The sequence below is a fragment of the Falco rusticolus genome, chromosome 3, assembly GCF_015220075.1.
Source record: "Falco rusticolus isolate bFalRus1 chromosome 3, bFalRus1.pri, whole genome shotgun sequence".
Classification (NCBI taxonomy): domain Eukaryota; kingdom Metazoa; phylum Chordata; class Aves; order Falconiformes; family Falconidae; genus Falco; species Falco rusticolus.
The window spans coordinates 88,732,487-88,757,755 of NC_051189.1; the positions used below are offsets into that span (position 1 = coordinate 88,732,487).

Consider the following 25,269-nt stretch of genomic DNA (forward strand, 5'->3'; position numbering starts at 1 on the left):
CGGGGGCGGGGAGGCCGGGCCGCGCTGCCCTGCTGGGCCTCGCCGCGCCGGGCCCGGAGCCGCCACGGCATGAACGGCGGGGGCCCGGTGGCGGGCAGCGGGGAGCGGCCCCGCCGGGGCTGCCTGCGGGCCTACCCCGCGCTGCCTGTGTGGGTGGTGGAGGACCACCAGGACGTGAGTGTCGGCGCTGGGCGGTGGGGCCGCGCCGCGCGGTGGAACGGGGGGTCCCTCGGGGGCTGCACGGGGAGTAGCTTCGTGGTGCGGGGCTCAGGCCGGTAGGGGGGAGCGGAGGGAGGTGCCCGGTGGGTCGCCGGCGGCCCCGCAGGAGGCAGCGCCCGCCCGCCCCGTAGCCGGGTTCTCCCCCCTCCGGGCGCTCGCTGGGAGCAGCCCTTGTCCCCGCAGCCATGCCCGGACCTTAAACCGCCTCGTCTGGCACTGCTGGAACTTAAATGAAAGCCACTGCCCAGGTGACCTGGATTTCCTTCCCGATTCACTGATTGATTAATGCCATGATCGGATTTTGGCATCTGTTCAAGAAATCATTGCTGACTCTGTTGGTTTGGTTTGGTTTGGTTTTGGCTTCTTTGGGTCGTGATGCTGTAGTAGTTAAAAGGAAGTAACACCTACGCACCTACATTACACTGGTTTTGGAATTAGCTGGGCATTGCTGCAGGACTTGGGAACTCAACCCCACACGGTGTGTGACATGTCGACAGTAAATTTGTAAATGTAAACACATCCTAACAAGCAGATTGACTGTCACTTGATGGAATGTGTTAAATTTGGAACTTGCATTTTTACTTACGTAATTGGAAAAGGGAGCGAGGCAGGAATTGCTTTCGAACTGCTATTTCTGGTTTCTCATGTGGTTTGTTTATAGTAGCATAAGCTGAGGCCTTAGTGCCAAGTAAGCAGATTCTTTACTTACAGATTCTTTGCAAACAGAACATTTTAGTGTAATAAAGTTTATTAAAGAAAATAATGCTCAGGATTTTTAAATTACTAGTTTAATGCAGATCGTTTTTTCTTAGATTCACTGAAATACATGATGCTGTGGTAGCTGGCATTTCATGGTAACCAAGGACTTCGAGTGCCTATGTGCCAGGAATACTGAGATAACGACTTCTGATGATTCCTCTTTGTTTTACTCCCTATATTTCTGTTTTCGGTTAGCTTGAAGTCTATTCATATTAAGTGTACACACTGTGTTTTCAGCATATGTGTGTATATGCATTGGTCTATCTTGCGTAAAGCTTCAATGGCTTTTCATCCCAAAGTGTAAGGACTTCACAGAAACTTTATATAGTTCTTTGCTGACACTGGTGTTCCTCTGGGGCAAGTTGTCACTAGATATGTCATGCATTGATTAATAGTAACAGCTGGTATAAAGGAAATCTTGTTCTTAATCCAAAACGGGAGAACTTGCAAAGGTAGAGATCATAGTCTTTTGTGTTTTCTCCCATCCTCTCCTAGTCTCACAATTTGTAGTAACATTTACCTGAGATGAAACTGTAATTTTAATTGCAAAGGCTGTAGGTTTTTCAGGCAGGCCAGATACTTCCTTTTCCAAAGAAGTAGAAGTCATGGATCAAGGAACCCTCATTATTTTTAATCTTGTTTTATCTAGTGTTTAAGTAGTATAACATATTACTGCATATGTAGCTGGTAAGCTGAGCAGTGTATTCCTAGGCAGATGGAATACAGTCCAAATTTCAGCTGTCAGACATATTTTATGGTTATGCCCATGCAATATGCAGGATTTGTCATTCTTAATCAGTTTTATGCCAAAAAAGTAGCTCAGTTTCTGTTGTATTGTAGAGATGACATGTAATTTTTCTTGCCCAGTCTTTAAATTCCTCGTATAATAGGGCTAGTATAATTCACGATCCTTGTTGGATTTGTTCTGTCAGCTAAGGCAGTTACTGTCCCATAACTGTGAGAGACTTGCAGGTACTGCAGTTCAGTGTAAAAGGTATGAATCAGCCATCAATTTTCTCATTTTAGTACCCTATGTTACTGCATTTTGGGAGTTTGCTACGTGAAAAATTGATGAGTTGCCTTATCTCCTGTTTTGCTCACGTTTGAGTAAAGACCTTCGGTGGGGGATAAGGTTGGAGAGCTGAGAAAGGTAGTCTACTGCAGCCACTAAGTCCTGTAGAGATTAGGAATTAAGCCCTTTTTTCAAGGGGGATAGGTTTAAAGATCAGCTAAAGTTTAAATCATGGTGGCGTGTCAATTTTCACTTTGTATCATTTAACTTACAAAGCACAATTAATGAAATGTTTTTATCTCCATGCATCGTGAGGAAGCTTTGTAGCATGGAAAAGGCAATGCAGGGACAATGTTCTGCAGAAGAGGAAAGGCATTTCTGGGGTTCAGTTGTAAATTAAAAAATAAGGATTGAGTTGAATGGTTAGTGAGAAGAGCTACTGCAAACAAAACTGCCTATAAAGAAAGAAGGGAGCAAAGCTGTGATTCTTCAGCAGCTCCTTGGGTGGAACACTTGGACTCAAATGATTACGGTACAGTCTTGCCACAAGTTGTTTCTCCTCTCTTGTTTTCTGTCTTGTCCTCTCAAACCCAAATTCTAAAGGAATAGGAGTGGGACTAGTGTTTTTGGCTGTTAAAGCCATTGCATTTTTCAGCCCACTAGTTATAATCAAAATGTTTCTATTCATGTTGGTTTAGGTGCTGCCTTTCATCTATCGTGCCATTGGTTCAAAGCACCTTCCTGCCAGTAATATCAGCTTTGTTCATCTTGATTCCCACCCAGACCTTCTTATTCCTGTGAATATGCCTGCAGACACCGTATTTGACAAAGAGGCTCTTTTCAGGTAAGTCCTGGGTACTGCATCAGAATACTTTCACGTCCACTTCTTGTTGCCTGTGATTTACAGTGAGTATTGGTATGACTGCACAGGCAGCGTGAACAAAAGTGTCAGGTTCAAGTTGTATCTTGAAGTGAAAACAATTTTGATGAAAACTTTATTTTTTTGAATGGAAAAAGTTATGTGTGTGTTTTATGTGGCATAAACATTTGTCCATTCATATTAAGCAATTTAAGATCTATGAGTTTCCTTTAGTTGTTCAGTAGTATATAATGGTATTAGCCCAAGTAGTTTCTCAGGGTAACAGGAGAGCACTCTGAGTGTATGCTTTGTCTGAAGAGTTGTAGTTTTGAAACAGCCTTTCTCTCCTCACACTGCAAAATTGACTTTGAAATTGAAATAACATGTCCTGTGCTGACATGGTAAATATGTGAAGTTGAACAAGATTTTCTTATTAAGATCATTAAGACCAGTATTTTCCCCCAACTACTTTGGTAACCAGCCACAACGTGATCTTTGCTATTGTTTTGCTCTTCCTGTTTTAAAATAAATATTGATTGCTTCAGTATTATGGTGATTTACAGCAGTGACAAGCTGATGCAATTGTTTTGTAAGTACTTGAGTCGTCATACCCATAGTCAATATTTTGTTCTCTTTGTTGGGTGAATAAGAAGTTTTGTGGGCTATATTGTACACCTACAAAAAATAGCGTGTTGAAAGATGCTAGTCAGCAGATGCTGATTGACTCAGTTTAATTACTGAGATTCTATTTAAAATCTGCTTAGAACAGTTTACAGTAAAATACCCTCATGTGGTCAGTCTGAAGTGATTTAGAGTAGTGTTCATGCTCCTTGCATTTTCCTTTGATGTATCAAGAGAAAAAGGACAACAAATCCATGGAGTTTGTAATCAAAGTGCTGTGCTAAGACTCTATAATCTTAACTTTTAAAAATCTACTGTAAACATATTTGATCTCTCTTATGAATAAAGATCTCCCTCTTTTTCTTTCTTTGATGGTGTGACCCTTACACAGAGTATAATTTCAGATGATTTGTGTGGGAGCTTTCAAGATATCAAAGATATTTGTGGTGTTCTTGACCATGTTTTTCTTACGGAGAAAGTAACAGTGTTATCTCCTGCGTTATCTCCTGCCATTCTCCATTCGTTACAGTGAATTAAGTATTGAGAACTGGATTATGCCTGCTGTTTATGCTGGTCATATTTCTCAAGTAGTATGGCTTCACCCACCCTGGGCTCAACAGATCTCGGAAGGAAAACATAATTTTTTAATTGGGAAAGACATGTCAACAACTACAATCAGGTAAATTGTCTGATCTCTAATACTAGTAATATAAAAGCTATCTCTGTAGCTTTTCATAGTCCTTTTTTTGTATTCTTGGATAAGATGAAAATTTAATTTGTATTTGTGATTTCCTTAGGACCTAATGTGGCTATTTGTATGAATGGGCACAGTGGAAACTGTGCCTTTTTTTTTTTTTTTTTTTCCCAGACAATTCTAGCTATTCACATTTCACTTCAATTACCCAGGTTTTAAACTAGTTCTCCTCATTAAAGTAAAAAAAAAAATATCTCAGAAAGCAGTCTTTTTAACAGAGGATTTGGGTAACGGAGGGCAGCAATTAGATCCTCCTCAGCCTTCCCTTACCGGGACGGAACAAGCCAAGTTACCTCAGCTTCCCCTTGTTCATCATGTGCTCCAGCCCTCTAATCACCTTAGTGGCCCTCTGTTAGATCTTCAGTTTATTGACATCTGTCTTGTACTGGGGGCCCAGGCCTGGGCAAATTATTTCAAATGTGACCTCACTGGTGCTGAATAAGAGAAGAAATCTTTCCTTGACATTTTGGCTATGCTTTTGCTAACACAGTGACATTTTTTGATTAGTCTTCATCACTGCAGGGGTGCACTGCTCAGCTGCTTTCTGCTGGAACTACCAGTTCCTGCTCTACAGGTCCTTGCTTGTCTGGGCTAACCCTGTACCGCTGCATGGGGTTAGTCTGTCCCAAGTGCAGGACCTTGTATTCATCTTAATTTAACTTAACGATTCCTGTAGGCTGTTCCTCTAGTCTGCCTGGGTCATTCATGAGGCCAACCCTGCCTTCTAGTATATCAGCAACTCCCCTAGCTTCAGTGCTGCCTGTAAACTTTATAAGAGTGCATTGCTGAAGGTATTAACGAAGATGTCAAAACAGTAAGAGTCCCTGAGGAATGCTGCCTATAACTGGCTGTCAGTGAGACTTCAAACTATTGATCGCCACCACGGTACTGTTGGTCCAGCCAGTTTTTCACCCACCTTGTGCTGCACCCAGTGAGTACATATCAAAGATTATATACATATGATCATATGATAATAGATAGTAGATATTTTTAACGTCAGGGAAGCCTAATTTTTCAACTTTATCAGTAGTGCATCCATTATTTTCTCTACCAGTTAAAATGGAATTATTGATGGAATATCCTTCTTGCTTTACCATTCGATTGTAGAATGCCAAATTCTAACCTAACTCATAGTACAGTCTAAAAAATATATATAATTAAGTAAATGAGGTAACTTTGATAAAACTGTCCTGAAATAAAAGGAGATACTATTTAGCAAATGTTACAAAATTCATAATTACTTTTTGAAGAATTCTATTTTGTAGTAACATACTTCAGAAAACTATGTGTTTTAAGGCAGATATTTTTTACTGTTCCCTGTTGAAAGAGAGAGAGGAGTCATGTTTGGGCTACGTGGCAAAAAATCACTTGTTCTGCTTTGATTCTGTACTCATATTCAGCTATTTTCAGCTAGTTCCTTTGATAAGTTTCCCTTCAGGGTGAGCTTACATGGTTAAATGCAGTATGACTGACTGACCCATGAAGTTCAGAGGCTGCGTGTTCAGTAGAGTTAAAACAAAACTGGACAGAAAGAGATGGGCAGCTTTTATTTTATTTTCTAAATGGTACCTAGGCGTACAAATCAGGACAAAGTTTGTCACTTTTACTGTGAGTAAACTGGGCATTTAATGCACATAAAGCTTTGCCTTTTTTGTTGGTTTATTTGTTTTTCTTAAACTGTGGATGGGAGAAAGCAGTTCAACTTCTATCTGTTTAGTCTTTGGTCTTGCTAGTAAAATTTTTGTTTGGTAGCAGCCATGATTCAGTTTTTCTGGTATGGGGGTTTTTTGTTTGTTTTGCGGGGGTGGTGGTGGTGGTGTTGAAGTTAATCTACTAGTTAAGCACTGAAACAGCTGCACAGGCAGGTGGTGAATTCTCCATCCTTTGATAAAAGTCAAAACTCCATTGGACAAGGCCCTGGGCAGTCTCATCAAGCTTTGAAGTTAGTTCTGTTTCAATCAGATGATTGACTAGAGACTTCCAGATGTCTCTTCCGATCTGAATCGTTCTGCAATTCAGGTTCTGATTAGACCCTTCCTCATCATGCAGTCCATGACAGTTTTGCTTTCACCATGTTCACTGCATTGTGACTTCTTACAGCTAGAATAGACACTTAAAAATCATGTCTCTTGCCAGCATGTCAGAATAAATCTTTTGAAGCAAGTTTAACAGAAGACAGCAGAGAACCACTTTATTTTACTCGATTAAATAAAACACTGAAGCTGTACAATTCTGAATCTGAAGCCTGAAGTAAACCTAAATAGTAAGACAAAACCAGTGCTTTCAGTTACATTTCACCGTGAGAACTGGCACACATACAGAAATACTTCATGATGACTGAATAGCTCCCCCACAGATCCTCTGGTCACCTTAGCATCCTTGAAAACAGCATTTTGGGCTACTTTTTGAAGACAGTCGGGTACCTTTTTTTCAGGTTGTAGGCTTACAAAAATCATGAGGGAAGAAAGAGTCCTCAGAAATACAAACTTCCTAAAAGTTTTATTGACAACAGGTGGCTGGATAGGTAATGAATACCCTAGCTGGTGTCCCACTAAGGGAAAGGCTGTAGCATAAGCTCCTGTTGAACCCTGGAGAATTTCTGAGAAGAGGCCTTGTGAATGCCCTGTCAAATGAAGTTGAGATCCAGGCTGTCATCTTAGCAAGCTCAGGATAATCCAGCCACAAGTCACTGAGGAGCTAAGCTTCAGATTTCTGCTGCTTATGAAATTATTTGTCTTTGTGGTTGGTTGATGGTGATACCCTGTAATCAGATGAGGCCTTAACAGAAGTGAGCAGAAGTTCACATTTCTTAAACTTTTTTTTTTTTTAATCTGAATTTATGATGCTTAAGGCTTAATGTACTGAAATATGACTTTAAAATTATTTTCTTTGAATTTCTACTGTAAGTGGAGTTTTTAGCGTTAATGCTTTTGTTTCTTTGGGATTTTTTAATTAAGTGGATTGCATTGGTATGTAAGTGTTCATCCTTGAGTTACTAGTTCTCCCCCACTTAGAATAGGAAATCTGTAACAGTGGTTAAAAAAAGTTAAATGCTACCTATTAATTCAGAATATTTTGCTTTTATTAAATCAATATCCATGGGTTTCAGGGCACTTCTGAAACACAACTACCAGAATTTTCCATAAAAGTTAAGCAATCCAAGAAAAAATACCCATAGCTTTGCAGTCTTATATGCCGTAATATTGACTAAATCTTGTTAAATTCTGGATGTTGTCTTTAAAATGCAAATCAATAGCAAATTAATCTTAGGAGCACATAATATGCTTTTCTTATCTATTAAAACTTTGTAGGCCTATCATAAAAAATAGAGAGTGAATATTAATATATTTGTTTGGCCATAAAGAATTTGAAAAAACTTCAATGTAAAAACCTGCAGATTAAAATAAATAATTTTGTGTATACAGTTTTATTGTTTTTGTTACCCATCAAACATCTATTCATTCTTCTTAGGATCCTTAAAGTGTACATGCTCTTTCCTAAGCTCTTTGCAAAGATGTATATTAACTGTGAGTTATTGTCAATTGCAGGGTTACAGGTACAGACCATTACTTTTTAAGTGATGGTCTGTATGTCCCTGCTGATCAGCTAGAAAACCAGAAGCCTTTAAATTTACACGTCATTCTCATCAATCCTACTGAAGCATCAAACAGCCAGGAAGAAAATGGCGAAGTAGTATCTGCTAAGAGACTGAAGCTAAATACAGATGACCCAGCAAGCACTGCTTCTGCCTCTTCGTCAGTGGCTCCTGGTGACCTTGATCACAGCACCCCAAGTGTGGAGAAAAAGGAAATACAAAATACAAGTGCCCTGAACAGGACAGAAACCTTGTCAGAGTGCTCAGCGGCAAGCTCTCTCAGAAACAGTGAATGCCCGATAAGGGCAGTTGCTAAAGATGTCTGCCAAGTACTGCAGAAAGGGGATACATATGTTTTAGACATTGACTTAGATTTTTTTTCAGTTAAAAATCCATTCAAAGAAATGTATACACAGGTAAGCATAACAATGGAGAGGCCTGTTACCATTCACAGAAGGTATCACTCCTAGCATTTATGTCTATGGAGAAACTAAATTAGCAGAGAAGCTGATTGTGATTAATCATTCATGGTAAGATTTGAAGGAGAGACCTTCTAAGGGAGTGTACGCTCCAAAGAATTACAACAGCGTAATAGGGGGTAGATACTTAGATTTGAAATCAGTATTGAGCGCACATTCAAGCTGAGAGGTATATGGCTCACTTCTGCTTATTGCTTGGGACAGAAAAGTTATGCTTGGATTTCCAACGGTAACGTTCCAGATACCCACAGAAAGGTTCCTCAGGGAGCGATGAGGGATTGTATCCTTTTTTACCCGCTGTAACATACTGTTGGAAAGCCACAGTGGTATCGGGAGACCCTGCCTTTCAAAAGGTATGGTGGCGTTGTTTATTCAGAGTGGTAACTTGCCCTGATGAGAGGCTCAGGCTCATTTCCTTTGTCTGGAGCGCTGAGTACAAGAGTGAGCAAGCAGCTGTTGTCTCTGATGCCATGGGTTTGAGCTTAAGACTCAGTGTTCCATTTATAATTTGGTGCACAGAAAAGGTACCTCACCTGTATAGAGTCATAAATATGTAGATCCTCAAAAGTGCAAAGCATTTAGCAGCTTTTCTTGATGTGAACAGGATTTTTAGGAACTAATCTGCCCTGAAAATTGGGTGTGGCATTTAGGTTTACAAATTCTTCTGCAATACCCTGGCTGCTTTTAGCATTCAGATCTCTCTTTTTAACACTGTTTTAACTTCAGCCTGTGGTGGTGAACGTCTGACATCTTTGACTTACAGCTAGACTACTGGTTCCTGTTAACTGTAAGGAAGTGAATATAGTGTCCCTGACCTCTCTTAGCTTCTGACATGTAGTATTGATGATCATATCTTCAGACAATGTGCAATGCCAGTTGTTCTGAATCACAAAGCAAAGTATGCAGCAAAGGGAAAGCACTGTGGGGGTCTTGCCATATAAGAATAAAATTCAGTACCCCCCTTAACACTTGAAATGTTCTGAATAAAATAATGGAGGAGGGTTTGGGGCAGGGGGGGCATTGGTCAGCTGGTGGGGGTTTTTTTGGAAGGGGGAGGATTGGTTTTTTTCTTACGTTTTTTTGTTTGTTTTGTGCTATGATAGGTTCTCGGTTCTAGGAACCATTTTTGGAAGTGGGCTTGCACAGAGCACCTGGTGTACCTTTTTTTATACAGTGATTTCATTTTCAATTAATATTCTTAACTACATTCCCTTTATTGTAAACTATGATAATTTCATCAAAAAATGTTTCCCAATTAACATTTGAAATGTAAGAATCCAAAGAAAAGGTAAAAAAAAAAAAAGTTCACTAATCCAGAAGAGTATTGTCTTCCCACCAAAGAAGTCAAAAGGCCAAAACATTGCCCCAAAAATGCTCTATATTTCTGTAAAAATTGAATAATCTACCCTACCGTTCTCCCTCTGCTCTGAAAAATGCATAAGTGTTCACCTTTTTAGTCCTGTTAAGTAAAAAATTAGATCTGTTTATCCTTGATTAATTAAACCTGAATATTATCAAGGAGTAGGGCCGACAAGCCCCTGTAATAGTTTATTTGTGAACTTGTTGGCCAGCCACCCTGAAGCCTTTACTTGTCCTATTTTCTTTTACAATCATACTCTCCTGTTGGTTTTGTCTGCCTAAATCTGCCATCTCAGTTTTACACAGCATCTCATTGGGACCTTAGTTCAGTAACATGCATGTTTAATTGCAGAGAATCTTAACAGGCTGTAAATAGTTAGCTTTTTAAGCTGTATTCTTGAAGTCAGCTTTAGAATTAAGCAATTGCAAAAAGTTTGGCTGAGGCCATGAAGTATTGCTTTCTGATGCCTTACAGCCTCTTCCTCACCTGCATTTGTAGAGAGTTGTCTCAATACTAGAGCATAGGAATGGTCATGGTGGTCAGATTCTTCTTTTGAAGAAGGAAGGCTTTAAAGATTTTGTTTCTCATTTGAAGAGTCTTAATTTTTTGTCTCTTTTCTTTTTCAAAGACAGAATATGAACTTCTGCAAGAGTTGTACAGTTTCAAGAAGCCTCATAGAAATGCAACAGAGGTATGATGTGTCCTTGTGGGCTGTATGAAGGAATGATTCTTTTGATTTACCCAATAAAAATGAGTTATGACAAGGAAGCAACCTATGAAAGGTGCTTAATGAAGTGGGTTCCAATTAAGCTGTGCAGCATGCTGAATGCTAATCAGCAGTGTCTTAGGAATTCTTTCCTATTAAATGTTTTGGCTAAACATGTGAATTGCATAAATATTTAACATGAGTGTGAAAATTAATTTCTGTAAACAAGTGGTAATTGACAAGGAAGAAATGAAAACAGTAAGTAATCTGCAATCTTGTTCTTTTTATGGCTCAACAGGGCTTTGGTTTGGGTTGGGGTTTTTTGTTTTGTTCTTTTTTTTTTTTTGGTGGTTTGTACTTTTTTTTTTTTCTTTCCCCTCCAGGCTCTCCCCTTCCTTACCATAATTGCTGTTCTTGATAGAGCTGTGCTGAATGCCTAACTGGTATTTTACCTATTTATTTAAATGTGGAAAGGACGTATTATACCACTGTGATGTACTTTTCATTTTATGCATTGTGCGCTTCTGAATCATGGAAATAGAAGCCTGCTGTAGCTGCCAAAATAGTCATTCAGCCCTGAGCTGAAACCATGGAGACAGCCATACTAGTGGTCATTACACCAAGTAATTTCTAAACAAGATCTTGTCTATGCTTTTGTAATCTCATCTGAACACTATTACAAAGAGGTTTGACACATGCAATTATCACAGATTAATGATACCTATTTAGTATGTGTGTATAAAGAAATACAGTTATGGGGAAGATTGTCAAATCAATTTTTGTATTTCTTAGTCAACCAGCAATAAAAACAGGTACCTGTGTAAAAGGGGTAAATACTTGTGATTTAAGTGCCCAGTATGATTTCAGGACATAAGTTATTTATATAAGCCAACAAATTCATAGGAGGCAAATGAAATGGTTAGCTGACACTGAGTAACAGATAGTTATAGAAATGAATAAGGCAAGATAAGATCCGTGAATGGTTTTATAGTGAGACAGTCAATTTGAAGGGTTTGAAGGCAGAAAGCTGGTGAACTTAGCGTTTTTTTGAAGTTCCAGGAAATAGCCTGTAAGTCTAGTTTCTTAAAATCTATTTTCCTAGTTCTAGTTATGCAGAAATGTACAATTAGATGTACATTTCTATCATACTGCAAACTATTAGTGTGGTGTTGTCTGGGATTTTTTTGGTTAGTTGGTTTTGTTTTTCACGTAGTATGGAGGGGGATCAGATGTGTCTTTAAGGTTAGTTGCTGGTGCTGCCTAGAAAAGTATCTTATGCATACCCCAGGATAAGATCATAAAGCTGTACTTCATGAATGACTGATAACCCTCAGCTTCTCTTAAAAATTATCCCAAAGTTGACGTCACTGACTAAAAGAAGCATTATCTGTTACATGATACAGCCAGCAGAATGCTAAGAGGGAATTGTTACGTTCTTAATTGTTACCCATCTATTCCAATATGCTTTTTAATAATTTTCCTTTGTACACTGTTGCATTTTTAGTACCAAATATGCCAAGATTACTTTTCATTTCATATGTTATGTAGGATGTCTTTCTGCAAATATTTGCATGTACAACTGTATTCATCATGTAGCCTTACTCCAAGAAATCTGCCTCTTTATGTGTTCTGAACTTTTTAAGAAAGGGCATAAACCTTTGCAGGATCAGAGCAATAATGGACATTTTACATTATTTCTGTGTTTTTTTCAGGCAGACAGAGTTGAAACAGCCTCAAAAAGCATCAAGTAGCCCATTTTGTTTTCTTTTTCTGAAAATGCGTTTGATTTGATAATATTTTTTTAACCTAAAAAATTGAATTATCCTTTCATTATAAAAATGTAAAGCTTGTACTCATCTGAACATTTCAGTGATATAGAAACAAATCCAAGAATTAGTCATATACAGTTACTTAGCACTTCCTAGTATATTCTGCCAAAATGTGGATCTGGATTGGTTTTATTTGTTGGGGAGAAGACAAAGCAGAGAAGTGATTTATTCTGAAGGTGTAACAGCTTCTGCAGGCATTCATTCTGATCCTTTTGAAAAGATGTTCTGTAATAAGGAATCAGTTGTTTCTGATTCCCTACTTCCAGTAGATCAGTTATTTCAGAATTTAAATCATAGTTAGGCATTACATTCTTACCTCTTTTTTTCCTAATTACTTTTATATGTGCTTATTTAAAGGAGGGCTTGCTGGATTGTGTTGAGAACCGTGTTCATCAGCTGGAAGATCTGGAAGCAGCATTTGCAGATTTGTGTGACGATGATGATGAAGAGACCCTGCAGAAGTGGGCTTCATATCCTGGGTAGGAGATTTCTAAATGCTTGAAATGCAAACAGTAGTTTGGGAACTGATTAGCTCAGCACTTTGCTAACAGCAAAGGGGAGAGGCAAATTAGGATCTGTGCAAGGCTACTATTTTTTCTGTAGTTCTAGAGGAGAAAGAGTCAGTTGAAACAAAGGAAAGATAGTCTGCTGTCCTCAGTGCCGTGGTAGGCCTTTCAAGGTGAGCCCTGTACAGCTTCATGCAAATTCTGTTGTCTGGAGGGACGCATATTTGATGACTAAAAATTTAAGTGATCTGTGTGAAGTAGAGCTCTCGAAAAAGCAACAAACTATGGAGGATATGGAGAAGAAATTCTTTGATGCTCCTGAAGGTTCTGCTTTGTGTGGAAAAATGTTAAGTGAATGAAAGGCTGTACCTAAGCAACAGCCTCCACAAAACATCTCAGCAGCATCTGCTGTGCTTTTAAACTAAATGTGTTCAGCTGAAAAACAGCAGTCCAAGCTTCACATTGATGGGAGTATCACTCATTTTCCCCATCAAATCAGCAGTTACTGTCAAACCTGTGTAACACTGACCACAAGCATTTCCTATCGAGTTCATATGACTTTGAGCTCCAACTACGTCTCTCCAGGCCTGCCCTAAAAGAAGTGCCAAGAGGTCTTGCCAGAGGCAGGTGTGAATATAGGGGCTTTCTAAGAACGAACTGGTGAGACAGTACAATAATACTGACAATTTCCATTTTTCTTGGGTGCAAGATTACACAGAGGTGTAAGTTTCATTTTCAAATCCTAGGCCATGATGACTTCTACTTTCTTCTTTTATTTCTCTCTTTTTTTTTTTTTTTTAACAACTTAATTAAAGACGTGTTTCCAACTGTTCATGTAACAAATCTTGGTTTTGGTTTAACTCCAGAATGAAGCCACTTGTTCAACTAGTTCACAGTTTGAAAACCAGGATGGAAAGCCCAGACTACGAAATGGTAGGTGGCTACGTAAAAGAGCAGAAAGTAGGCAGATTTCAAAAGCACAGCCTCAACAGGAAGGCAAAAGATCATGATTCATTTCAGACTTGCTTCTTGATACAGTGCTTTGAGATTTTGGTAGGTTTTCTTGCTTTTTTTTGAACGACTTGATTACTTAGGCCAGCTTTTCTTTTTAGAGCTTCTAAAATTCTACTCTGCTAGTCTATATTTAGGCAACATTAATGTGATCTTTCAGGACTGTGACATCTCAGGCTGCTTCCTGTGAAGGGAGGTTTCATTTCACCAGGGTCTGTTGATAGACTTTATAGAACTTAAGGTTCCTATTTGTAAAAGATCAAACCTATGTCTTCAAGGGCTGCAGCATACTTTTGAGTTCATAGAGGTACAGTGTACTGGAGATAATGAAGCAATCCATAAAACCTCTGGAATGTTATTCTTTTTGTTTAAAGAACAAGTTGGGGGGCAGGGGGAACAACAACTCTTGCTGCCTGGAGAGGTGTAAGTTACCTACTGGGCTAGGTATGGTATCTTAGAAACTTTTTACACAGATAAGCTATATCAGTAATTCATCAATACAAATTAAATCTTTGTTTAATTTACATGTAGGTCCATCAGGCTGGTCTGACCTGTGATTATGTGGAGCTTCCCCACCATGTTAGCACTGAAGAGGAGATCGAAGGCCTCATACAATCCATTAAAATTCTACTAAAAGATATGCCAAAGCCCACACTTGTGACAGTTGCTCGGTAAGACACCTGATACTTTTATTTTAAAAGTTCTCAGACTGTGCTTACAAAGCTAAATTACTCTTATCAATATAGCACTGGTCAGCACATCTTAAATTCTGTCCTAAAGTGGAAGCCTTGATTGCAGTGAAAATCGACATTTGAAAATGTTGGTCATAAAGCAGTGTCAGTATCTGCACGGATGAGGGAAGGTTCTGCGCTGATGGCCAGTTTTACCAGGCGTTAGAGTAGATAGCACAGATCTCAAAAGAAGTGAAAGCATAGAATCATTGAATTGTTTAGGTTGGAAAAGACCTTTAAGATCATGAAGTCCAACCATTAACCCAGCACTGCCAAGTCCACCACTAAACCATATCCCTAAGCACCACATGACACATCTTTTAAATACCTCCAGGGGTGGTGACTCCACCACTTCCCTGGGCGGCCTGTTCCAATGCTTGACAACCCTTTTGGAGAAGAAACTTTTCCTAATATCCCATCTAAACCTCCCCTGGCGCAACTTCAGGCCGTTTCCTCTTGTCCTATTGCTTGTTACTTGGGAGAAGAGACTAACATCCACCTTGCTACAGCCTCCTTTCAGGTAGTTATAGAGAGCATGATGATTTTATCAGCTTCAGCACAGGCTATATAAAGCCTGTGGTAAGGCTTTGTGTGTGCTGTGATTGATAGCCGTCTCTGGGGTTCATACTGCACTACTTTTATTGCTTGTGCTAGTTAGAGCAAAGCTAGGTTGGATAAGCCTGCATGGGCTCAAATTGCACATTCCTTACTCTCTTGCTCCAGGGTTTACTGTACTACAGATAGGTTTTATGTTTTCACTGAAACTTCTGATGGAAGTGGTTTTCATGTAATAGGCTGAAAGGGATTTATATTCTAGAAAGCTCTTGCAAAGCTTTGTATGGGGTAAAAGCTATGCTTCCAGGACTGTAAGGGAGAACAGGATGGAGTTTGACGCCAGAGACCTGGGAGAACTAGGGATCTGTCCTGGAAAAACTCAATTTTAAGACCACAGTGTATCTGTTGAGAAATTGTTGTAATTTAATCACTTGAAAAATACTAAGTGTGCCCTTAAAGGGCAGACAAAAATAGGAGAAGCTGACAGGAAATTGGTTTTGTCCACAAGAAATAATATGGCTAATACCTACAATAAAAGGAAACTGTCTTTCCTGGGCCAACTGCAGGGTTATTATCTGTTGCTGAGAAAACAGAATCATTTATGTAGATCTTGACAGATAGAAAATCCAAGAAGTGTCAGCTCTGCTTTTTCACTAGTATCTGTTTGCAGTTCATTAATAGATACTGTTAATAATATCCTGTCCCAGGTGTTGTGAAGATTTGTTTTTCAAGTTTTCCTACCTATTTTACTAGTAGCATTTGAATTTTTCAATCTTAACTTTCTACCAGTGCTTTAATTAGATCATGTGCTTGAACTTTGCCTGCCAACATGTGCTGTGTCAGAGTCAGGAAGAGAGTAGTATTGGAAGGATGGATAGGTTACATTCCTGATCAGCTGAGACTTTCTATTCAACTTCAGGCAAACTGTTACCATTGAGATAAGTGAGGGGAAACACAGCACTACACTTTAAAGGGATGGCGGGAGGCAGATCTCACTACAGTTTGAAAGTAGCTTCAGCCTAGACACAGAGCGTGACAAGAATACAAAACGTGGTCATGGTGGTGATATCTTTACTCTCTCATGCTTTTTTCAACTCCTCGTTACAGATCAAGTTTAGATGACTACTGCCCTTCAGAGCAGGTTGACATCATTCAAGAGAAGGTTCTCAGTTTACTAGGTTTGGTGTATGGCACTCTGGATGTGCACTTGAATTACTCAAGCACCTCATCTTCTTTGTGACCTTTATGTATTGCCCTGTAATGTACTGAATTAATTAAAATTGTGTATTAGCTATGGTTGCATGGGGAAAAATACTGTTATTTCAGCAGGTGGCACTAGAACCCAAGCTGACCCAAAGCTAGTTTTGAGTTGCATTGCTTTCTCCAAGTCAGCTGCATCTGAACTGTTACCTGTTTGGCTTTGTTCAGAGTAGTTTTGTGATTATTGTTTTTACTGTCTTGTTTCTTCAAATTGGTGCAAGAGAAACTATTTCTCGACCATAGAATGTATTTTTTCACCTTATTTCTATAAGTGTCTGTAAAAAAATAAATAATATATATAACTTCTTGAAATAAATGGATTTCTTTTATGTAATTAAACTTTTTTTGATAGAGTTTTGTGAGTAATAGACATGTCCCTGAATTGCGTTATACTATTTACAAAATTATCTCAAAAATGCCATTGAGACATGAGGTTTACATAGTGATGTTTCTTAACTGCTGTACTGAGATGACCAGGCACCCCCCTCTCTTTTCTTCAGAGCAGCTTATGGCTTCTGCCCCATCCACAGAATATCATTTGTATTTATACTCTCTTGCATTAGTACTCTCCTATTTTGCCTTAGTGTATTTCATTGGTGACTCAGATAATATCCCTAATGTATGGACATTGTCTTGGTATTTTCATTTTTACATATTTTTGAGGATAAAAAGTACGCATGCATGTGCATGCTTTTATCTGTTGAATCCTGTAAGGAGTGGAATTGTTGTTTTCTTCGGAAACAAAGATTTAACTTCACTGAACTCAGCAGCAAAACCTTCTGTACCAGGTTTTTGCTCACTTCAGTATTGCTGTTTCAAAAATAACAGGTTTAGAACTGTTTAATTTAGACAGCAATCTAGTTCTAGCAAAAACCGCCACTTCCAGAGGGAAAAATCCCCACAGGCTTTATTTGGGAATGAAACTGAAATGGGAAAGAGGAAATAGCACCTAGAATATTGTTTTTTATTGTGAATAAATTTTGCTTGTAATTTTTTCTGAAATTGTTTGTTAACATCAGTATTTGCTCTCCAGAGACTTTGTACACTTTTACAGTACTACTGCTGTTGATATGACTTATGTTACAGATTGTAAATATGTAATTATTCTAAAATACTTCTTCCATCAGAATCTATTCCGTGACCGCAGACCCATTTTCTTCGTGTTTATGTATTTTGTCACAAAGATGTGGCTTGCCTTGGATCCGAGATCCTTAATCCTTCATGAAGAGCCATGCATTGCATACAGAAACTGAGTGGAATCCAATCATGTACTGCTCGTGTCACGTTTGGGTTTTTTAAAGTAAGAGATGCTCTTTGCAGGACTTTGAATAAGGTAGAAAAAAAAAACAAAACAAAAAAAACCCAACAACCAAAACCGTTGTATCAAAGGTGGTGCTGGGGCTGCCTGGTGCCAGGCACAGCCGGCTCCACTGGCCCCAGCGCAGGGCACAGCTGAGCCCCGCAGCCACGGGCGGGCGCCTCGGGGAAAGCCGGGCTGAGAAAGGGCAAAACGGTGCCCGGCAGCCAGGGCTGAGGGGTCCTCTAGCATGGACTGAGCTCAGCAGTGCCTGCGTCCCTGCTTGGGTGTATCTGCCTGGTTGCTGCTTCAGGGATCCCCCGGCTGGTGAGGTAATGAAAGTAAATGTACTGTTTGCATTTCATCTGTGGTTTTGTGGTTGTTCTGCACCCTGCCAGTGCTGACTCACACACGTTCGTTATGGTTCTGCAGAATGAAAGTAACATCATGAATTGTCTCAGTGTTAGCCAAGGTATTCAAGAAATCTTCCTTTCAGGCATAGCTTTTGTTCATGAGTGTCAAATTAGTATCATATTAAGTCTATGAGTAACACTGTGCAATACATTCCAGAAAATATCAGTCTTGCATAATTACAAAGCCATTAATTTCTGCATTAAAAAGACATATGCAAGGTTGTTTTCTACTTTGGCAAAAATAATCAAAGCCAGAAGCGGGTGTCTGTTTCTCGCATCTGCTGGATATGACTTATTTATTGACCACATGTACAAATCTCCCAATACCTGTGTCTGCCTCAATTTCCTCTCCACTTATTTTAATATCTATTACGCAGAGCAAGGCAATTAAATTGTAACGCATAACACCTCTAATCAGTGCTGTAAAGATGGGGCATGAAGGTCCATTAGAAATAAACTCACTCGGGGATATCGGCATAGCAGTGCCACGTCAGACAGCAGCTCCACATTGTCTCTTGTGGAGGCAGTGCCCCTGCCCGCCCTGCTGCTCCCTTTGGCACCACTGAGGGGTGAGGATGCCCGCTTTGCAGTGCACTTACAGAGACTCCTCAGCTGCAGAGGTATGCAGAGGTAGCTCTATCTTAATTGTGGCTCCAGCTTCCAGGATGGACGGACCATCCACCGTTTGGGTACAAACAATCACGCATTTGTGTGCAATACAACATAGGGTACGTAAAACCAGATACACTTGAGCGGCAACTGTCTTCCCTGTGCATCAGCAGGACTCCACCCCAGCTACACTGCGGTTGCTCAGCTTGTCACTTGGAACAAAATGAGATTTTTCAGGAAGAATGGACAGGAGGTGAGTCAGATGGCCGAGGTTGCCATGCCTTGTTACCATTTCTTCCCTTCATTGCAGGGTTTGTGTCTATGGGAGCTCTGGTCTATGCCTTCCCCTGATGACTGCCGATGTCCCTAGTCACAGTCAGAGCTGGACTGGGGGTGTCAAAGAGTCGCTGCATAAACATGTTATGCTGCTGCTGCTGTTGAGGAAGAAATCACTCTCCAGCAACATCAGTCTTGGGGGAAGAGACCCATTTCTAGGAGACCCAGGGTAACGGTCCTGTCTTGTGCCTCCAGTGGGCAGCACCTGGAAGGGCCTCTCCTGGCCTCCTCAATGCCACAAACCCTTTGCGAGTCCCATCCGCTCTCGGGAGGGAAGATGAAAGGCATCAGTTTTCTACCTTCAGCTTTCAGTCTCTCTTGCAGGTGGACCCCCTCTGTCCCTGCAGCAAAGGTGAGCTCCCACACCCCAGTGCAGATGGGAAGGCAGGTACACCGCCAACCCAGGCCCACCTGCTTTGGCACAGACCTCCCTCACCCCCATCAGCTTCAGCTGCAGAGCCATCTCTGGAGAGGCGGCCTGCCTAGGTCCACAGTGACCACAGGGGAGTACTTTGACACTCCAGAAGCGGCAGGTTAATTCCTTGCCTTTCTCTCAGTCTGTGGGCCCCTGGATGCCCCACTTCTCTGTCAAGAACAGCTCGCAAAGGTGCTGCATCCTTTTGCTGGCACTTACCTCCCTGCAACCTTACAGAACTCCCACCTCCCTCCTCTCTCGGATAAGGGAACTCTTCTCCAAGGAAAAGCTGCTGCTCACCATATCCCCAAACATTCAAGAAATGGATCTGGTCTGAATTTTTGTCTGGTCCTGTTTTGTGGTTGGTTTTCTTCACAGTTTACTTACAGTTCACTTTGGACATACGTCATTTCAAATAGGGATATTTAGCGTTCTCCAAAAAGGAGCCACCTCACTGGAGATAGAAATCATTCCAGCCCTCTTTGTCTACAAGCTAGTTATGTATTTCCAGCAGTTTCCGTAAATGTCCTAATGGTTTTGCACATCTACCCAGGGGACTGAATTGTCTGCTAGGGAGCTTTCTTATGGGATTGCTTACCTTTAGCAGAATCATTGGTGTATAAATTTACTGAAGGCCCTTGGCAAAACAAAAATAGTGTTACATTTGTGTTTGTCTTTCACTGCGTTACAGAATGAGGTCCGTTATGTGCAAACTTAGGGCTAAACCTCCTAAAGTAGGTCTAACACATGCCTGTCCCTCACCTGCCCTAAGTGATACTAAATCTTAGATTCAGTGTAGTGTCAGTCAAGAAACATCTCGCAGCAGTGTTATTAATATAAAGCTAAGATAATCTGCTGAATCTCACTGTACTATGTTCTGTTCTAATGGTTATGTCCTTTGTATGTCTTCCAGCCATTCTTGTCACTGCCATAAATGTTTTAGAAAACACAAATTTAGTAAGTATGAAAGCCTTCTGGAACGCTCTGCCCCACACAAGGTGGTCCCTCCCTGGCACTTCATTTCGCTTAGCTCTGAACGCCAATGTCCATGCCAAGGCAAAGCCTGCCTTGAGGCTTTCTTCTCTTTACTTCAGCTTTATTAATTTTTTTTATTTAAAGGTAGTACAGGTCACCAGCTACCCAATTTCCATTAACATTGAATTTCTGCTGTCATCTGTGTAATACCACTTACCTGAACTGGAACACCCCTTTGTTTCAGGTAACCTACTGCTTCCCCAAGTCCCTCCCTACCTTGGCTCTAGGCTGGTCATTAAACTGGGAGGTGGCTGGTTCTCATCCGTCAGCACACAGGGTTAATACCTCTCAACAAGCAACTGTGATGTGATAAATCTCAGTCCTTCCTCACACCTTGAACACTGAAAAACAACTCTCTCTCGCTTTTAGTGTGGCATTTTGTAAATTCCTGTAACTAAAACCAGATCTGGGATTCTGCTATGGATTGTGTTTCCATACCTTTAAGTGCTTTAATTTTATTTCAAGTAAATATGGAACTGCTCCCAGATAAATCACATCTCACTTGCCAAGGAGTGCAAAACCAAAACCTGATGCATTAGCGGTTTTCATTTCCCAGATAGTCCAAAACTTTAAATGCAGGCAACAATATCATGTCAGACAGAAATACTTCATTAATAGGGTTTTTTGTTTTCTTGTTTCTAAATTGCAAGAATAGAAATATGTTTATAAAACATAAAAGATATGATTCACTACAATTTTCATAGGGTCCTTGAAGCAAAAAAAGAAAATTGCTCAGTCCTTCAGTCTTTAGGAAAAAAGATACTGTTCTTAGAGGTCTGACAGAATAAATTTGTGGATCGGAGTACCTGCCTTTGGTGAGGTTGTGAATGCTGCTCCTTCTTTTCTGACAAGTCACTTCATGTATTATTAGATAGTACAGAAGAATGGAAGTAGTTCCTTTTTTTTTTTCCTTTGTTTCTCAGATTTCAAGGAGGCAAGCAATCCCAGAAACAAAACCTCTGCTTCTTCCCCTCCCACATGCTCATCCTTTTGGATTTTTGATCCTTCCTCTTGGTCCTCTTCTTTTTGCTTCTAAGCCTTTAATTCAGTTAATATTTTCTGACTTTAAACTACAGTCTTTCATGCCTCATACACTCTGAAAAACACAATTCTTATTAATTTGCCTTTGTATTAATTACACAGCATCTTTCATTCAATTCAGGCAAGAGGAAAACAGAAAGTTGCTCTTACTGCCTTGGGCTTTCAGGCTCTTTCTTTTGCCCTTGCTGATCCTGGGTTCTGTTACAGCAGGTAATGCAGGTGTGCTGCCGCTGTGAGCCATGTCCAACATTCAGCCTTCAAAACACATAAGGCAGAAGACACCTCTAGAGCCAGAATGCTGTAGTATTAAATATCCTACTTTGTCACAACCCTGTGCACAATGCAGAGTAAGTGACACTAAAATCATCAAAATAGACCTCTTATTAAAGAGAGGGTAGCTAGTTACACAGTGGTGCTGCTTAAGCCCTTTGCCAAAACACCCTCATAATTAGGTCCAACAGCTGAAAAGGTTAGTGAACAAAATGCCTAGCACTGGACCCCTGGAGGAGGAACACCTTTAAAGCACTTAATGCTGTTGGGGATGACTTCCCACTAATGTGTTTATTTTTGGTGCTGCTTGTGATTCTTCAGGTTTCTGAGGAAACCCTAGTAAATACCTGACACAGGTCAATAACCTTTTAAAAAGTGGCTGGAGACAGAAGAGAAGCTGCTCCCTTAAAGGTATTTCAGGAGAAATTTCTGAATATAAATGTGCTGTATTATCCCTGTGGGAAAATCTCCTTGAGGGGGGGAATTAGAGAAAATTGAGACCTAATAGAAGCATAGTATTACAGAAAGCTTTTTTAGGGTAAAATACACCTATTGCCTTCAGGATGGTTGGCATGCATGGAATCTACATCACCACAGTTCCTTAAGCAACACATCCTGCCAGCTGAGCACCTGCTGATAGGAGTGACGGAGGATGGAGCAGAGTGGAGACACCATGGCCAGGCTTTTGTGCTCCCTGCAGGAGTGGGAACTTGCTGGCACCACACAGCTGGTAAACTGCATAGCAGTTGTCACATGAAGAATCTGTGAGATGTCCATGGCTGAGCCAACCATTGTGGCAAAATTACTTTCCTCAGGTGAAATAATCTCATTGTAATACTAACACATACCTCCTTCTCAGTTACCTGCCTCCAGGGTACTACTACAACTCACTGGGCACACGATACTGGTCAGTAACAACAATATGTATGACTAGAGTCACTCAAGCTCCACCTAAATGTGATGGAAATGGACTACTCCTGGACTGAAATAAGTCCAGACAGGGGTGGGATTGTTGTCTAAACTCCCAGATTACCCAACTCTCATTCAGTGTTCACAAAGCTAGGTCAATCTGACTCGCTCTAAAGTTGTTATGAATGGACTTCTAATCAAGGCAGTCAGCCTTGGAGAGCATGAGAACACAGTGAAAAGAACATCATTATCTAAGTTACACAGAAAGAAGCTTTCAAGTGAGGAAAATTCTGGCTATCAGAGAAACAGGGTCATAAGGTGCTGCAGTCCACTGACATCAACAGAAAATTGCCTGAAAATAAGGCAGAGATAATTGTAGTGGGAGATAATGATGTCCAGCGCAAATAGCCCCCCCTAAAGAGGGCAAAGCCCTGCTTGAGGAGCATGCGTAGTTAGCAGAGAACTTCAGTAGTGCTATCTGAGGATGGGTACTAATTTGCATTAGAAGCGAGAAACTTGTAACCAATCCTGTGTCTGATGAATGAATATGCAATGTACTATGAAGTGTAAAAAGTGAACAGATGGAGAAGAGAGGGGAAGATTCCATTGTAATTTCTGGGATCAGTCAATGGGCTGAACGTGTCTTCTCCCCCCATAGGGATGCTTATTGGTTAAGAACTTTGACTTATGCATGATAAATAACAAATTAATTCTAGCTGTCATTAGTAATTAAGGTTTTGGTTGTATATAGTTTGGTAGTGTATCATTTCAAGCTTGTTTTTGCAGACAGCCCCTATCACCAGCAACCACGAATCTTAACTTGCCATGATTTTGTAATAAAGAGCGTTATTCTGCAAACTGTTAGTGTGAGTCCTCTGTGGGCACTAACAGTTGCTGACAGCGGGTAACACAGTCACACAAAGTGGGAAGACCCGCCGAGGGGTCTCCTTGATGCTGTTGACACGTTTCCCTGAACAAGGCAGTTGAATTGCCATCTGATCCAGTGGGATTGTTCGGTGAAGGGTCCCTGTAACAGGACACTGACAGACTGGTTGGGCACGAGGGTCTCAGTGGCTTTCCTGAGGCTCTAATAGATGGATCAAACACCTGGGGTTGAGAGGATTCCCTCCCCACCACCCCGCTTTTCGCTTGACAGACCCCCAGGCGTTTTTTTTCAGTTTTCACCAACTCAGTGTAACTAGTTATAGCTCTTTTTATAGATTTTTACACTTCATCAAAGTGCTTATATTTCAATTTGAATATTCTTCAGATAAAAATGAGATAGAAAGAATGTTAAGAATGGTGACAGACCTTTAAAAGGAGATGCCACAAGCTGTACTTCTATTGGGAAAGTCATAAAATTGAAGCACCAGGGAGTTCAGAGGGCAATCAGTAGCTGCAGTGAGGCAGAAGTGGTGTTCAGTGGATGTAGCAGATGTTAGCTGGTAAAGACAGTGTGTAACATCATGAGAATGTAAAAGTAGAGGAGGGTGAAGAAGCTGTGGGGTGGGTCTGAAGAGCTGCTTGAAAGTCAGACACTGTTGGAAAGTGCTCTGTGATGTGTGTATATATAACGAATAATGGTGTATAACAAGTGGGAATAAACTGGATTTATTCTCATTGATCAAAAAGTGAGTGGGAGAAGGCTGTTGAAACTAGAGAGAGTAACTGGAGCATGGGTTTAGGGAGCATGTCTGGGGTTGTGTGCACATGGTGAACCGTGCTTCCTGGAAACTTGGATCATTCAAAACACTAGTGTTGTTGAGTGAGATATGGAGTTAGCTCTCTGCTTATGAAAGAAAACTATTCTATCGATTATATTATCTGCCCCGGTCCCACCTCTTTGCTGGATTATATAGGTGAAACTAGGAAGGGCTGCCAAAATAACCTGGAGCAGTGCATACCATTTAGTCTCAGTACCCTTAGGTAAAGACCATTGGTTTACCAAATGCATTTAGGCTGATACCTTATTTCTTGGAGTGCCCCCATAATGAAAAAGTCACCCAGGGATTTCTCTTATTGCTGAGGATGGGAACTGTGTAATATTGTAATGTATGTAGCCAGGGGCTATATGCATTATAGCCTTTTTTTTTTTTTTTTCCTCAGAATGAGAAAGCATGAAATAAAATGGCAGGAATTATGACTTTTCTAAAAACATGTTGGATTTGTAAGATAGTGGAATACTAGAGATGAAGGAGAAATAACTAGAAAAATGGGGAAACTAATTGTTATTGAAGAATATCACATAATGTGGTGGTCAACTGAAGTAAGGGGAGAGGCTGGGGGATGAAGTGATCAAGAGCAGCCCCATGGAGAAGGACTTGGGGGTACTGGTGGAGGAGAAGCTTGGCATGAGCCAGCAATGTGTGCTTGCAGCCCAGAAAGCCAATCATACCTTGGCTTGCATAAAAAGAAGTGTGGCCAGCAGAGCAAGGGAGGTGATTCTGCCCCTCTACTCTGCTTTGGTAAAACCCCACCTGGAGTACTGCATCCACCTCTGGAGTCCTCAGTAGAGGAAAGACACAGATCTGATGGAGCGGGTCCAGAGGAGGGCCACAAAAACAATCAGAGGAACGGAACACCTCTCCTGTGAGTAAACACTGAGAGAGTTGGGGTTGTTCTGGAGCCTGGAGAAGAGAAGGCTCCAGGAGACCTTATTGCATACTTTCAATACTTAAAGGGGGCTTA

The 25,269-nt window shown here is 40.6% G+C and overlaps 1 protein-coding gene across 2 annotated transcripts; it reads left to right on the forward strand.

The window, feature by feature from the left end:
- The first annotated feature begins 8 nt into the window (after window positions 1-8).
- Window positions 9-17,389, forward strand: C3H5orf22 (chromosome 3 C5orf22 homolog). 2 transcript variants are annotated; one of them, XM_037380972.1, is made up of 9 exons: window positions 9-174; window positions 2,689-2,834; window positions 4,000-4,149; window positions 7,773-8,235; window positions 10,287-10,349; window positions 12,551-12,672; window positions 13,566-13,632; window positions 14,242-14,381; window positions 16,104-17,389. In XM_037380972.1, exons 1-9 carry the CDS (start codon window positions 70-72, stop codon window positions 16,234-16,236), a joined length of 1,389 nt encoding a protein of 462 aa, XP_037236869.1. In that variant the 5' UTR covers window positions 9-69; the 3' UTR covers window positions 16,237-17,389. The 2 variants fall into 2 exon arrangements, with proteins under 2 accessions (XP_037236869.1, XP_037236870.1); XM_037380973.1 differs by lacking the exon at window positions 9-174 and adding an exon at window positions 353-467.
- The last annotated feature ends 7,880 nt before the right edge of the window (window positions 17,390-25,269 follow it).

Excerpts from the sequence above, each read along its gene's own strand:
- C3H5orf22 (XM_037380972.1), top strand. The coding sequence starts at position 70 with ATGAACGGCGGGGGCCCGGTGGCGGGCAGCGGGGAGCGGCCCCGCCGG. Across the intron at positions 12,673-13,565 it reads AAGTGGGCTTCATATCCTGG|AATGAAGCCACTTGTTCAAC; the intron begins GTAGGAGATTTC and ends GTTTAACTCCAG. Across the intron at positions 13,633-14,241 it reads AAAGCCCAGACTACGAAATG|GTCCATCAGGCTGGTCTGAC; the intron begins GTAGGTGGCTAC and ends ATTTACATGTAG.